This window comes from Terrapene carolina, unplaced genomic scaffold (assembly GCF_002925995.2).
Source record: "Terrapene carolina triunguis isolate 2854851 unplaced genomic scaffold, T_m_triunguis-2.0 Scaffold9390, whole genome shotgun sequence".
Lineage (NCBI taxonomy): Eukaryota > Metazoa > Chordata > Testudines > Emydidae > Terrapene > Terrapene triunguis.
Window position 1 is genome coordinate 300 of NW_020673741.1, and position 13142 is coordinate 13441.

The window sequence follows — 13142 nt, forward strand, 5'->3', positions numbered from 1 at the left end:
CCTCGAGGGGCTGGTAGGGGAACCCAGGCTTACTATCTACTCTGGGTACCCTGTAGTAAGCAGTTCGGGTCTGTCTATTCACACCCATTGCCTCCTCCTCGGCTACTTTCTAACTCAGCCTGTCATAGAATCATAGAAGATTAGGGTTGGGAGACCTCAGGAGGTCACCAATCCAACCCCCTGCTCAAATCAGGACCAACACCAACTAACTCATCCCAGTCAGAGCTTTGTCAAGCCGAGCCTTAAAAACCTCTAATAATGGATATTCCACCACTTCCCTAGGTAACCCATTCCAGTGCTTCACCAGCCTCCTAGTGAAATAATGTTTCCTAATATCCAACCTAGACCTCCTCCACTGCAACTTGAGACCATTGCTTCTTGTTCTGTCATCTGCCAACACTGACAACAGCCTAACTCCATTCTCTTTGGAACACCCCATCAGGTAGTTGAAGGCTGCTAGCAAGTCCTCCCTCACTCTTCTGTTCTGCAGACTAAATAACCCCAGTTCCTTCAGCCTCTCCTCGTAAGTCATGTGCCTCAGCCCCCTAATAATTTCTGTTGCCCTCTGCTGGACTGTCTCCAATTTGTCCACATCCTTTCTGTAGTGGGGGGACCAAAGCTGGACACAATACTCGAGGTGTGGCCTCAACAGTGCCGAAAAGAGGGGAATAATCACCTCTCTTGATCTGCTGGCAATGCTTCTACTAATACAGCCCAATATGCCATTGGTCTTCCTGGCAACAAGTGCACACTGCTGACTTATATCCAGCTTGTCGTCCACTGTACCAGGTCCTTTTCTGCAGAAAAACCTGAAGAAGGCTCATTTGGGATTTGAACCCAGGACCACTTGCACCCCAAGCGAGAATCATACCCCTAGACCAACAAGCCCATCCCTCAGCCTTTCTTACAGCCTCTTCTTAGGCTCACTCCTCCACAGATTCCCAGAAGGAAAGAGGATTCATTATGGTGAACAAAGCAAATGTACAGGTCCCACACTGGGTCTATCTGCCCCAAAGAGGATCTGACACGTAGCAGGCTCAGGACAGCCCCTGGCTCCAGACCAGCCTGCCTCCACACAATCTATAGGTTTTCTCTGACCCCAGTCAAGCCTTCCTTCAAGGTGCTAGCACAAGAGGTCCACTCCTTCTCCTGCTGAGCCCCTACTGTATTGGACTTTCCCCTTTTCAATTGCTCCCTCCAGGCTTTGACCCCTCTCATAGGTGTAACAGGGTAGGGCTGACTGAGCGCCCAGGCCCTCATTAGCCTCTTTCCAGACAGTGTGGGGTCATTGTACCCCTTCAAATCCTCACTGTTAAACATTTGTGCCCTATTTCTAATTTGCATTTGTCTGGCTTCAGCTTCCAGCCATTGGTTCTTATCCTGTTAATTTGAAAGTGCCCTTTAGTACCAGGTGCTTTCTCTCCATGAAGGAGCATATACGCTTTAATCAAGTCACCTCTCAGTCTTCTTTTTGATAAAACTGAAAGGTGGAATACCATGGCTCCATGGAAAGTCCCCATGTATCCTAATCAGTTAGCGGTTGGCTTAATAGAGGATAAGTGCTCTGGTAAATCTGAAGCAATAAATAATTTATCACTACAAGCAGTAAAGTCCTGGAGTCCTAACCCTGCTTTCCTTGCTTACCCAAGTTTCCCATTGATCCTTGCTGGTAAGGCACTGGGCACTATAGCTTGGTACGCAATGTTGTACCCAAAGTCTTACTCACATAATGGGCTGAGCAAAGAAGTTGACGATCTCTGAGCCAGAGTCCCATTTCTTCTTCTGAGTGGCCTTGATAATAACTTACACATCACCCCTGTCAGTGGGATAAATATGTTAAAATATAATGATTAGAGCTGGTAAAAAATTATCCTATTGAACAATTTTCCACTGGAACATGCTGTTTTGACAGAATAGGAACTTTTCATTGGAATGCGTTGAATCCATTGAAACTTTTAGTGGAAATCAGGCAGGCTCCTGGTTGACTTCAGCTTGACTGCTGCCCAATTCCTCATATGCCCAGATGCCCAGATGCCCATGCTGTCTGGCTTCCCAGCTGCTCAGCTCCCAAGCTCCCAGCTGTCCAGCAGGAAATGTAAATTTTGATGAAATCACATTTTTCAAGGGAAAAATCTCTCATGTGAAAAATCCCAAACAGTCCTTGAAAGAAGTTAAGGGAAAAACCAAAGGCAGATTTCCTCTAGCAACCTTAACTCTGCTCCTCTGGGAATGCCAGTCTTCTGTCTCCACCATGGATCAAACGAACCCCTCCCTGCACAAAACTCTACTACATCAATATCCACAAATTATGTGGATAGGATAGGAAAGGGTAGTTTGGTAAAGGGATGTGCAAATAGTGTGGCCACCTCTGGAATGCCACCTCATGACATGGGATGACTCTGCAGTGCCTGGCCTCCATTTCCTTCCTAGGAGCTCCTCAATAACTCCACAAAGGCGCATGTGTCCCTTCTTAGGGTTTGGCTTATTAACATAAAATTCAAAGTTAGCACAAAAGAGTCTTCTAGCCTGGGCTCAAGCTGGACCCAGCCCCTCCTCCCTGAGGTTTCTCTGTCTATCTTCAAGTTTCCAAGTTGGGAACAGCTTTTCATCCCTTCCCAGGATCTGCTTCTGCTCTCCCCTCAGTCAAAGGTCTGTCTCCTGTAGGTGCCTCCTGAGCGCTGCAGCCTCTGCCACAGCTTCCTCTCCCCTTTCTTGTTCCTCTCTGGCTCTCTAGAAAGACCAGCTGCTCTCTATCAGGCCCCATTGAGAGGCTGTTAATAAGGCACAGATGGGTTGGATCCATTCCCTCATAAAGGCCCCGCTCACCCAGTGGCAGGGTGTGTGAAGAAAGGGAGGTTGGGAAGGTGGAGTTCAGGTTATGGTGTATGGTCTGAAGTTTATGGGAGCTGATGAAGTCAATGAGCTGTCTCCTTAGTTCTTGTAAATCAACATAGCTCCATTGACTTCAACTACATTGCTTTGCATCAGCTGAGGACATGGCTTAATGGTGGATTTTTAATGGTGTATTTGCCATGGTGTGAAGCAAGCTGAGGTTTCTGTACACCAAGTTCCAGACTTTCTTTAACACTGTTTAATGTTGGACAGTGACTGGATTATGTTAACACCTTTAGCCCATTTATTCCATCTAAATTAATACATGAGAGTGTGACTGTATTAGGTTTAAAATGATGAAGACGCCTCTCCAAGGCTCGAGGTCCCCTAACATGTCATTAGTAATACAATACAATCCCAGCACCATCAAAATAATCCTTTCAACAGGAACTCAGCCATCCAGAGAGCTACAGCAACTCCTTTCCACCCCTTGATCATCGTGGAAAACAAACCTTAAGCTCACTCAGAAAACAACATCAAAGTGATGGCACGTTGGCTTCCCAAACACAAGACAGAATATCGATGCCCCCCATGTAATAAACATTTCCCTCCCCTCCCCAAAATAGAAAAAAGAACTAAAGCCAAATTGACAAACTGATAAAATAAAACAAAAGCCAGATAAGCAAGGTGTTACAACCTGGCCCTTTATCCAGCAGTACAGTCACCTGTCTCTTGCAAGAGAGCCCAATCAGTTGGAGCCATGTATTCCAAGATAACTGCATCTGGATAGAGTCTCATCTTTGTTTCTAGCTCCGGGGCTGTAGGAAACACTCTCCAGCTCAGACCTCTTTTCTGACACTCTTCCTTTGTCCATGGGATGCCACTGTCCAGCTGCCTTAGAACTCGGCCAGAGCTTCACCTAGGCTGTGCTCACTCTGGGCTTCTAGCTGAATCCCTTTAAGAAGAATGTGGCAGGGAGGCAAGGAATACAGGTTTAGCAAAGGGTTTAGCAAAGGGAAACTTTATGTAGTAAGCCCTCGACAGATATAGATCTGTAAAACAAGACAGTTATGTCCTGCCTGTGGATGGAAGGAGAAAGGCAATGATCAAGATTAGATTGAGAGAGAAAATGACCTAATTCTCTCTCCATAATATCTCATGATGGGAACGTCAAGGGTGAACAGCTCTCATCACTTCCACTGACTAGGATTTGGCAGTGCTCCTCACCCCTGTCAGTCAGAGCACTAATGAAATGCATTATCACATTAGTGAATATTTCATTATCTCCTTTAAAGTTAAGGGAGCTGGGTCAGTTTACGCCATCTGAGGATCTGACCCAAGACGTGGCTTGATAAGATTCAGTATGAAGGCTGGAACAAAGTACAACCCAAATCCAACAATTCTAGCCAATATGGTACCCAATTATGACAAACAGCAGGCTCTAAATTTGGGCATGAAATTTAAATACTAACATGGCTAATACTATTGATAACTCTAAAATATTGATTCCCACTTTCCAGAAAAATACAACATTGATTCACCCAGCCTCCTACATGGCAGCTTGTCTGTAATGATTCCACCCCAACACCACATAAACGGCCAGCTACCTATTTACACATTGATTTGTGGCAAGACAAGTGTAAAAGTATAATTAGGCAGGCAGAAAAGAATATGAAAAGCAACTAACAAAACACACAAAAACTAAGAGCAATTTTTCTTAAGTACTTCAGAAGCAGGAAGCTTGCCAAACAACTAGTGGTATCGCTGGATGGTCAAGATGCTAAAGGAGCACTCAGGGAAGGCAAGGCTGTTGCAGAGAAGCTAAATGAATTCTTTGCATCAGTCTTCATTGCAGAGGATGTGAGGGAGATTCCCACACATGAGACTTTTTTTAGGTGACAAATCTGAGGAACTGTCCCAGATTGAGGCGTCAATAGGGGAGGTTTTGAAACAAATTGATAAATAAAACAGTAATAAGTCTTCAGGACCAAATGATATTCACCCAAGAGTTCTGAAAGAACTCAAATATGAAATTGCAGAACAACTAACTGTGGTATGTGACCCATCACTTAAATCAGCCTCTGGACAAATGACTGCAGGGTAGCTAATGTAATGCTGATTTTTAAAAAAGGGCTCTAGAGGCAATCCTGACAATTACAGGCTGGTGAGCCTAACCTCAGTACCATGCAGATTGGTTGAAGCTATTTTAAAGAACAGAATTATCAGACACATAGATAAACAAGATATGTTGGGGAGGAATCAGTATGGCTTTTGAAAAGGGAAATCGTGCCTCACCAATCTATCAGAATTCTTTCAGAGAGTCAACAAGCATGTGGACAAGGGTGATCCAGTTGATATAGAGCATTTGGACTTTCAGAAAGCTTTTGACAAAGTCCCACACCAACAGCTCTTAAGCAAAGTAAGCAGTCATGGGATAAGAGGGAATGTTCTCTCATGGATTAGTATCTTGTTAAAAGATAGGAAACACAGGGTAGGAATAAATGGTCAGTTTTCAGAATGGAGACAGGTAAATAGCTGCATTCCCCAAGGATCTGTACTGAGACCTGTGCTGTTCAACATATTCACAAATGATCTTGGAGCGAACAGTGAGGTGGCAAAATTTGCAGACAATACAAAATGACTCAGGACCTTTTAAGTCCAAAGCTGACACTGAAGAGTCAAAAAGGGATCTCACAAAACTGGATGAATGGGCAACAAAATGGCAGATGGAATTCAATATTAATAAATGCATAGTAATGCACATTGAAAAACATAATCCCAACTATACATACAAAATAATGGGGTCTACATTAGCTATTACTACTCAAGAAAGAGATCTTGGTGTCATCGTGGATAGTTCTCTCAAAACATCTGTTGAATGTGCAGTAGCAGTGAAAAAAGCTAACAGGATGTTAGGAACCATTAGGAAAGGGATAGATAATAAAACAGAAAATATCATAATGCCACTATATAAATCCATGGTACGTGCACACCTTGAAAACTGCATGCTGTTCTGGTTGCCCCATCTCAAAAAAAGATATATTAGATTCGGAAAAGGTACAGAGAAGAGCAACAAGAATGATTAGGGGTATGGAACAGCTTCCATATGAGGAGAGATAAAAAGACTGGTATTGTTCAGCTTAGAGAAGAGACAACTAAAGCGGGATATGATAAACGTCTATAAAATCATGAATGTTGTGGAGAGAGTGAATAGGGAAGTGTTATTTACCCCTTCACATAACAGAAGGACCAGGGGTCACCCAATGAAATTAATAGGCAGCAGATTCAGAACAAACAAAAGTAATTACTTCTTCCCACAATGCACAGTCAACTTGTTGAACTCATTGCGAGGGGATTTTGTGAAGGCCAAAAGTATAACTAGGTTAAAAAAAGAATTAGATAAGTTCATGGAGGATAGGTCCATCAATGGCTATTAGCCAAGATAGTCAGGGACACAACCCCATGCTTTGGATGTTCGTAAACCTCTGACTGCCAGAAGCTGGGATTGGACAACAGGGGATGGATCATTTGATAATTGCCCTGTTCTGTTCATTCCCTCTGAAGCAGGATTCTGACTATTTTGTCATTATTTTGTAAGCAGAGTCAGAATGAGCTCTCCCCTGACATCTGGTGGTGAGCTGTGGAAAAGGACTTCAGGGGCTGATCTCGTTTGCATGGGTACACCCATCCTGCCTAGCATGATGGTACTGCTTGCTCAAATGGCCACTTTGGCTGCTGTGGGATCCCCAGTCTCTTTGTTATTGGGGCAGGAGTAATAAAGAGTTGTTATCCTGGTTATGTGCACCAAGGACAGTAGAACTGTACTGTACATAGCATTTTATGACTGAGGGACTCACCCTCAACTGAGTAGCATTTGCTAGGTAAGGGACATGGGTTCCAAAGCCCAGGGACTTGTGAAATGGTGGAGACAGGTATTTGTATCTGGTGGTGTGGGCCTTGTCTGAGGGTCCTAAACACCAATTTGATTCTGCTGTGTAATAGCAGAATTAATTTAGATTCAATCAAGAGTCTTGTTACTTGCTGCAGAACTGAAGTCACGGATGCCTAGGTCTCAGCATTAGACCTACTTTGGGCTAGTGGTTCTGGTGCAAGAAGACTATCCATGTGCCCCAGCAGTGAGGCTCCCCTACTAACAGCTGAAATCACTGACAGCTGTGTTAAGAGTGGGGGCCCTGAAGACATATTGGTGAATAGCTAATGGAGAGGCGTGGTGGCTGGTAGAGAGGTGCAGCTAGCAGAATGGCTAGTGGAGAGGCCTGGGCAGCTGGGCACCCGGGGATGAAGACTAGGGCAAAACCCCACAGAGAGGCGTGGCAATCGGCTGTTAAGGGCCTGAGCAGTAGAGTGTGTAAGGCAGGGGTCTCAAAGTCCTGGGCCACGGGACATCTGTGGCCCGAGAACCTCCCCACTGTGGCCCATGGAAACTTTTTAAAAAGTTCTTTCATCCAGCCCTCATGGCTGCTGGCTGAGGGGAGGGGGTGGCAGGAGGGGAGTGCACAGGAGAGATTCACATACCCCTCCCCAAAATGTTGCTTGATCTTGCTGCTCCTGGGACCCTCCAGGGATTGCACTCGCCAACCTGTCATTGACCTCGGGCAGCTCCTCTCCCTGCAAGTGGTTCCCTATCCTTGCTGTTGCCAGTGGAGCTGCAGAGGAGAGACCCATGCAGCCACTCTGCCAGCTGTCTGCTACAGGCGCCCCCCGCCTCCCCGCAGCTCCCATTGGCTGGGGGAGAGGGACAGAGATACCATCACTAGTTGCTGAGCAGAGTCAGCCATAGAGGCAGTATCATTAGTTGCTGGCCAGAGTCAGCCATGGAGGCAGCGTCAGTAGTCACCAGACAGAGTCAGCTGGGGCGGCATGAGGCCAAGGGAGCGAGGGAAAAGGGTGGGAAATGGGCTGGGAGGTGATGTGAACACCATCTTCAGTGACATTATTGGCCCACTGAGAGGATTTGAGGACTGGCACTGGCCCTAAGGTAAATTGAGTTTGAGACCCCTGGTGTAAGGTGCCTCTGTACCTCCCCCCCTTCCACCCAGGCTGGGAGGTAAACTCTGCAGATGAACTTCTGAACTCTGGGGCTGCACTGACCAAGGACAGCAACTGTGAGTGGGGTGACTTTTGGATTTCTGGACTCAAGAACCCAAAGGGAAAGGACATGGCCCAACCTACTTGGGAATGGGTCTTCTGGTTCATGCCTTGTGTTTGTGAACCCTAGTTGTGGTGTTTTCCCAATTTAATGCTAAGTTGTTTACCTCCTGTTATTAAAGATTTTTTGCTACACCTAGATTCTGTGCTTGCGAGAGGGGAAGTATTGCCTCTTTGAGGCACCCAGGGGTGTGTGTGTAATTTTCCCAGATCGCTGGGTGGGGGCTCGAGCCAGTTTTGCATTGTATTGTTGAAAGGGAACCTTTGTGTACTGAACCTGAACTCTGCCTGGCAGAAGGATTACAATTTATCTGTCTGTCTCTCATGCCTCCATCGCTGTATTAGCCCACAGCCGTTTCCATGCCCTTTTGCTGGAATTGCTGGGTCTCAGCAGTTCCCAGCAAACAGGGAACCATTCCACAGATTGGCGCTCCCTGCTCCTCTCCTTGGGCAGGCTTAGCTGAGAGGTGAAGGACTAAACAGGATGAGACCGAAAGCCCCTCCCAGCTCTAGAGCTGACCCCGCCTTGTGCAGGCTTCAGACACGGTCACAGCCCAGGATATCCCTGTTCTGGGGCTAAATAGCTGAATCCGGTCTCCAGGGCTGTGATCCCAGCTCTGATCTCACTCTGGAGCAAACCACCCTGACAACCTGCCCTAGCTGACCCTAAACTCACAGAGGAAGAACAGCACCTGCCCTACATCTCACACAATGGCAGCATCTCTGGAAGGACCCTTGGTTAAAAACAAGGCAGGGCTGAAGCAGAAAGGGTGTCCCAAGGGGTTTGCAGAATAAAATATATACTTATAGTACCAACATGTGACCTGGAATAGCTACGAGCCTAGTGGTGCCAGAAACTCATCTGTCCTGGAAAAGCCTGTTCCTCCATTAACTCCACATAATCACTTCTGGATGAGCAGGGATTTCCCCCCGCATCACATTAGCCCTTCTAGGGATGCAGCCACCAGAGGAACCCACAGCTCAGGCTGCCCTGGCTGGTTGAAATAGGTCATTAAGTGGAACCCGAAAGCAAATAGTAAAAACTAAGGACCAGGTCCTCTGCTGGTGTATATTGATACAGTTCCACTGTCTTCATAGTACCTAGGCCTATTTTCACCAACTGGGGATCTGGCCCTTTCATTTCAGCTGGGATCTGGCCCGTTACACAATTTTAAATCCATATTCTTTGCCTATGAGTTTAAACCAAAGATGAGAAAAAAATTCTGAACCCATTTGCGTGTTCTTAGCTCTTTGTCCCATGGGATTAATTACAAGAGTGGAACTTTTAATGGTTATGGTGTGATTCATTCCCACTAGGGATAGAACTTCAGAGGAATTCAGTGTTGCTAAGATTTTCTCTATCTGATCTTCAATTTTTATTGGGATGAATGGCGCAACTTCTTTCTTTCTTTCTTTCTTTCTCAGCAATTGCATATTTTTTCTCACCTCAAACAACACTAAAATAAAAGGCTCATTAGGGTGCAGGTGCAATGCTACATGCCATTTAAAAATGATTAATTCACCCTAGTTGTAGGTATGTCAGAGAGGTTGAACAAATATGAAGGGCCAGATCCCTACTGGTGTAAATTGGCATAGTGCTATGGAGCTAAGCCAGTTTACACGAGCTGAATATCTGTACTGTGATGCCTACTTTTATGTTTATTACTCCATCTGAGTTCTCATTGTTTAACACCATCATCCTGTTTTAATATTCCAAGATTATGGTTAATAGACAGAAATCTGTGAGTTGTGTACCCAGCTGGTAAATGAATTGATTAATATTATAGCAGCGCAGCTGCACCGGTATAATTAAAGTTGCATTGTGGTTACTGTTTAAAAGTTAACCTTTCTAAGAACTGTAATATAGACATGCTTAGGCAGATTCCTTTGAAATTTGGTGGTCTTCAACAGGGTTCAAGGTAGGGTTAGTGACCCAAATTTAGGGTCATTTGAGCTAGGAGTTGTGGAGATAAAAAGTTTCTAGGTGTGTTTTTTTGCACAGTGCTAGAGCTCAGACCATTAATGTGATATGGGTCAAAATGGTTTCAATCTGCCAAGTTTATTCTCTCAGTCTTTGGGGGACTCTCTCTGTATTTAAGGAAGGGTACACTTTTGACAGTTCGCATGCACCAATACAGAGAAATGGCCAGAAGGTTTCCATTCCAGCCATTTTATATGCTTTAAAGCTTAACTCTTGTAAGTGCTTTAAAATCTGAAAAGTCACTCAGATTGCTTTGAAGTTTGGTGTGCCTCATGGGGGCATAGGGTAGTGTTAGTTATCCAAATCTGGGGTCATTGGACCCTGGGATTCATGAGTTATAGCCCTCCAGAAGTTTCCTTTTACTTCCTTGTACCATTAAACGGAGAGGTACTAATTAGTGGGTGAATCACAGAGTTTGCCGAGAATGACGGCTGTGAATTCGCCCTTCAGTTAACATAACTAAGGATAAATTAATCACAATCTCCCCCTAAGACAAATGGAGTGCTAGAGCTCATGGAAGGAGGACAGCTGGCTCTTCAATCCTTGCCCTTAGCGGTTCCCTGCAAAGGGCCTGGTGCACAGCAAGCTGCTCTGGAGAGTAGCTGGGCTGCTGGTCAGAGTCCTCAGATTTATTACCTGTGACCCCTGCACAGTCCCCGTCCCCTTCCCACCCTGCCCTCAGTGACCCCTCTGCATCCCCGACCCCTTCTCTCTATGCTTCCAGGCACTTCAGCTGAATACCAGTGCTTTTTAAGGTATTACTGCCAGAAATAGCATGTAGCTGTTCTCTCAGTGCAGTAAAAACAACGAGGAGTCCTTGTGGCTCCTTAGAGACTAACAAATTTATTTGGGTATAAGCTTTCGTGGGCTAGAACCCACTTCATCAGATGCCTCAGTGCAGTGCTGGTTCAGGAGGTCTTACAGGAGGTCAAATAGTTTTAATTCATTTTTGGATATGAAAATCCAATTCTTACACACATTTACTGTAGATCTGTTCAGGAAGAATTGCCCATTTTTAAACTTTGAAGACGTAGAACTTGTTCGGAAAGAAAACAAGGAATCACAATATCTTTTGTAATTTCACAAAAATATATTTTTTTTATTTTGAAATTTTTGTAAGGAACTGTGTTTTTTCTCTTTTTACATAAATTTCAATTCTTTCTTTCTTTCTTTCTTTCTTAGAAAAGGAGTAAATGTGGAAAAATCAAAATGTGTATATTATGAATGAAAAGGATAATTATAAAAAAATCCATCAAAAATGTTTCCCATTCTACTCCCATTCTGTATCAGGATTAGCAGAAAAAGGAAGCAAAGAAAACTTCAGTTTAACCTGTGAAGTTAGGGATAGAAATAGAAATCGCATGTAGAGAACTAAAACCAATTATTTTTTTAAAGTAAGTTGTGAAGATTATTAAAAGATTTTGATGAGACTTCACATGATAAATGCAGATAAGTGCTGTATATATATAAGGGATAACAGAATTAGCCATAAAGTAAAAAAATGACCTTATTCATTATTGGAACATTTGATAGTAATTTCTTCATCACAATCAGTCCATTAGTTATGATACAAAATTTATTCAACAGAACTTTTTTTAGAAGATATTTATTTTCATGGATTCCTCATTAGTTGAAATCATTCTTAGAATAATTTTGACCAGCAGTTCTCAGTGTCAAAGCCCTAGCTGGTGGAAGCCATTTAGTGAGATGCACCCATTTCCTCCAGCTGGGGATCTGGACTATTTACCGATATGGAGCTACGTCTTATTTCCACTGACTGCTTTTCTTCCTTATATGGAGGTTCTGGCTCTCCATCTATTATGCATTTGTGAACTGAGATTCTCATGAGTGTGCAGGATTTGATCTTATTTGATCACACACACATTTCACGTGCCACATATGTCTGATCTCTGATATATGACTGAGATCAGGTTTTTAACACAAATGGACATTGAGAGATAAACTATGTCTGTCTTTCCCTCCGTGAGAACAGCATTCTGTTCCATAGTTTCCTGATGGCCTTCTTCATCTCGGCGTTTCTCAAGGTGTAGACCATCGGGTTCAGCATTGGGGTGATTACAGAGTAAATGACTGAGACCACCTTATGCAGGGTGAACTGCTTGACGGGCCAAGCATAGATGAAGATGCTGGGTATGAATTGCAAAAACATCACAGTGATCTGGGTTCCACAGGTGGACAGAGCCTTGCGTTTCCCTTCCGTGACATGTGTCCTGATCTTGATTAAGATGGCGGTGTAAGAAATAAGCAGAACAATGAATATTATTATGATCAGTACCCCACTGTTGAAGTTCATCTGCATTTCAGCCAAGTGAGTGTCGGTGCAGGCCAGTTTGATGACTTGTGGGACATCACAGTAGAAATTGTCCAGGATGTTTGGACCACAGAACGGTAACTGGAGGAGCAGTCCAGTCTGAACAGCAGAGTGAGCCAATCCAACCAGCCATGCCAATGCCACTATCCTCATGCATACACCCCGGTTCATGATAGTCAAGTACTGCAGTGGTTTATAGATGGCCATGTACCGATCGACCGCCATCCCCACAAGGCAAAACCCCATAGCGCCAGCAAAGAAGTGGAAGAAAAACATCTGAAGGAAGCACTCATTGAATGAGATGGTTTTATGCTGTGAGAGGAGATCTGAAAGTAATTTTGGAGTACTGACTGATGATTCGCTGATGTCTAGGAAAGCCAAGTTGGCCAGCAGGATATACATGGAGGTGTGGAGCTGGTAGTCAGAGATCACAGTGGTGATGATGATGATGTTTCCCAGCCAGGTGTTTATGTAGACTATGAAGAAAGTCACATAAAGGAATGGCTGCAGCTCAGGTCTCTGAGTGAGGCCCATGAGGACAAATTCTGTCACTGGGGTGGTGAAGTTCTTCTTCTCCATGTATTAACCTCAAAATATGCCTGAAGAAGGAACAGTGATGATAATAAATATGATGTGATCCCAGTACATTACTGTTATTAAAAGAATATTAACTCCATGTTAACTGATACACTTGCTTGGAAATTTTCTTTGTTTACCAAATTCCAGACTGCGTACTCAGCCCCAATGGTGAGTACCCCTGCTTCAGCAGAACTTCTGAGCTCCACCAGTGATCATATCCAATTTGAGGTCTTTGGGAGTGAACAGGAG

The 13142-nt window shown here is 44.3% G+C and overlaps 1 protein-coding gene and 1 non-coding gene across 2 annotated transcripts; both read right to left on the reverse strand.

Moving 5' to 3' along the window:
- Window positions 1-816: 816 nt before the first annotated feature.
- On the reverse strand, window positions 817-888 carry TRNAP-GGG. The gene has a single exon. It is a non-coding gene; the product is annotated as a tRNA-Pro (tRNA).
- An 11057-nt stretch (window positions 889-11945) lies between these two features.
- LOC113408348 (olfactory receptor 4D1-like) lies at window positions 11946-12893 on the reverse strand. Its single transcript, XM_026661538.1, has one exon. The coding sequence runs from the start codon at window positions 12891-12893 to the stop codon at window positions 11946-11948; it is 948 nt and encodes a 315-aa protein (XP_026517323.1).
- Window positions 12894-13142: the final 249 nt, after the last annotated feature.

Bases quoted from the DNA above. Each gene is read 5' to 3' on its own strand.
- LOC113408348 (XM_026661538.1), bottom strand. From the start codon at position 12,893: ATGGAGAAGAAGAACTTCACCACCCCAGTGACAGAATTTGTCCTCATG.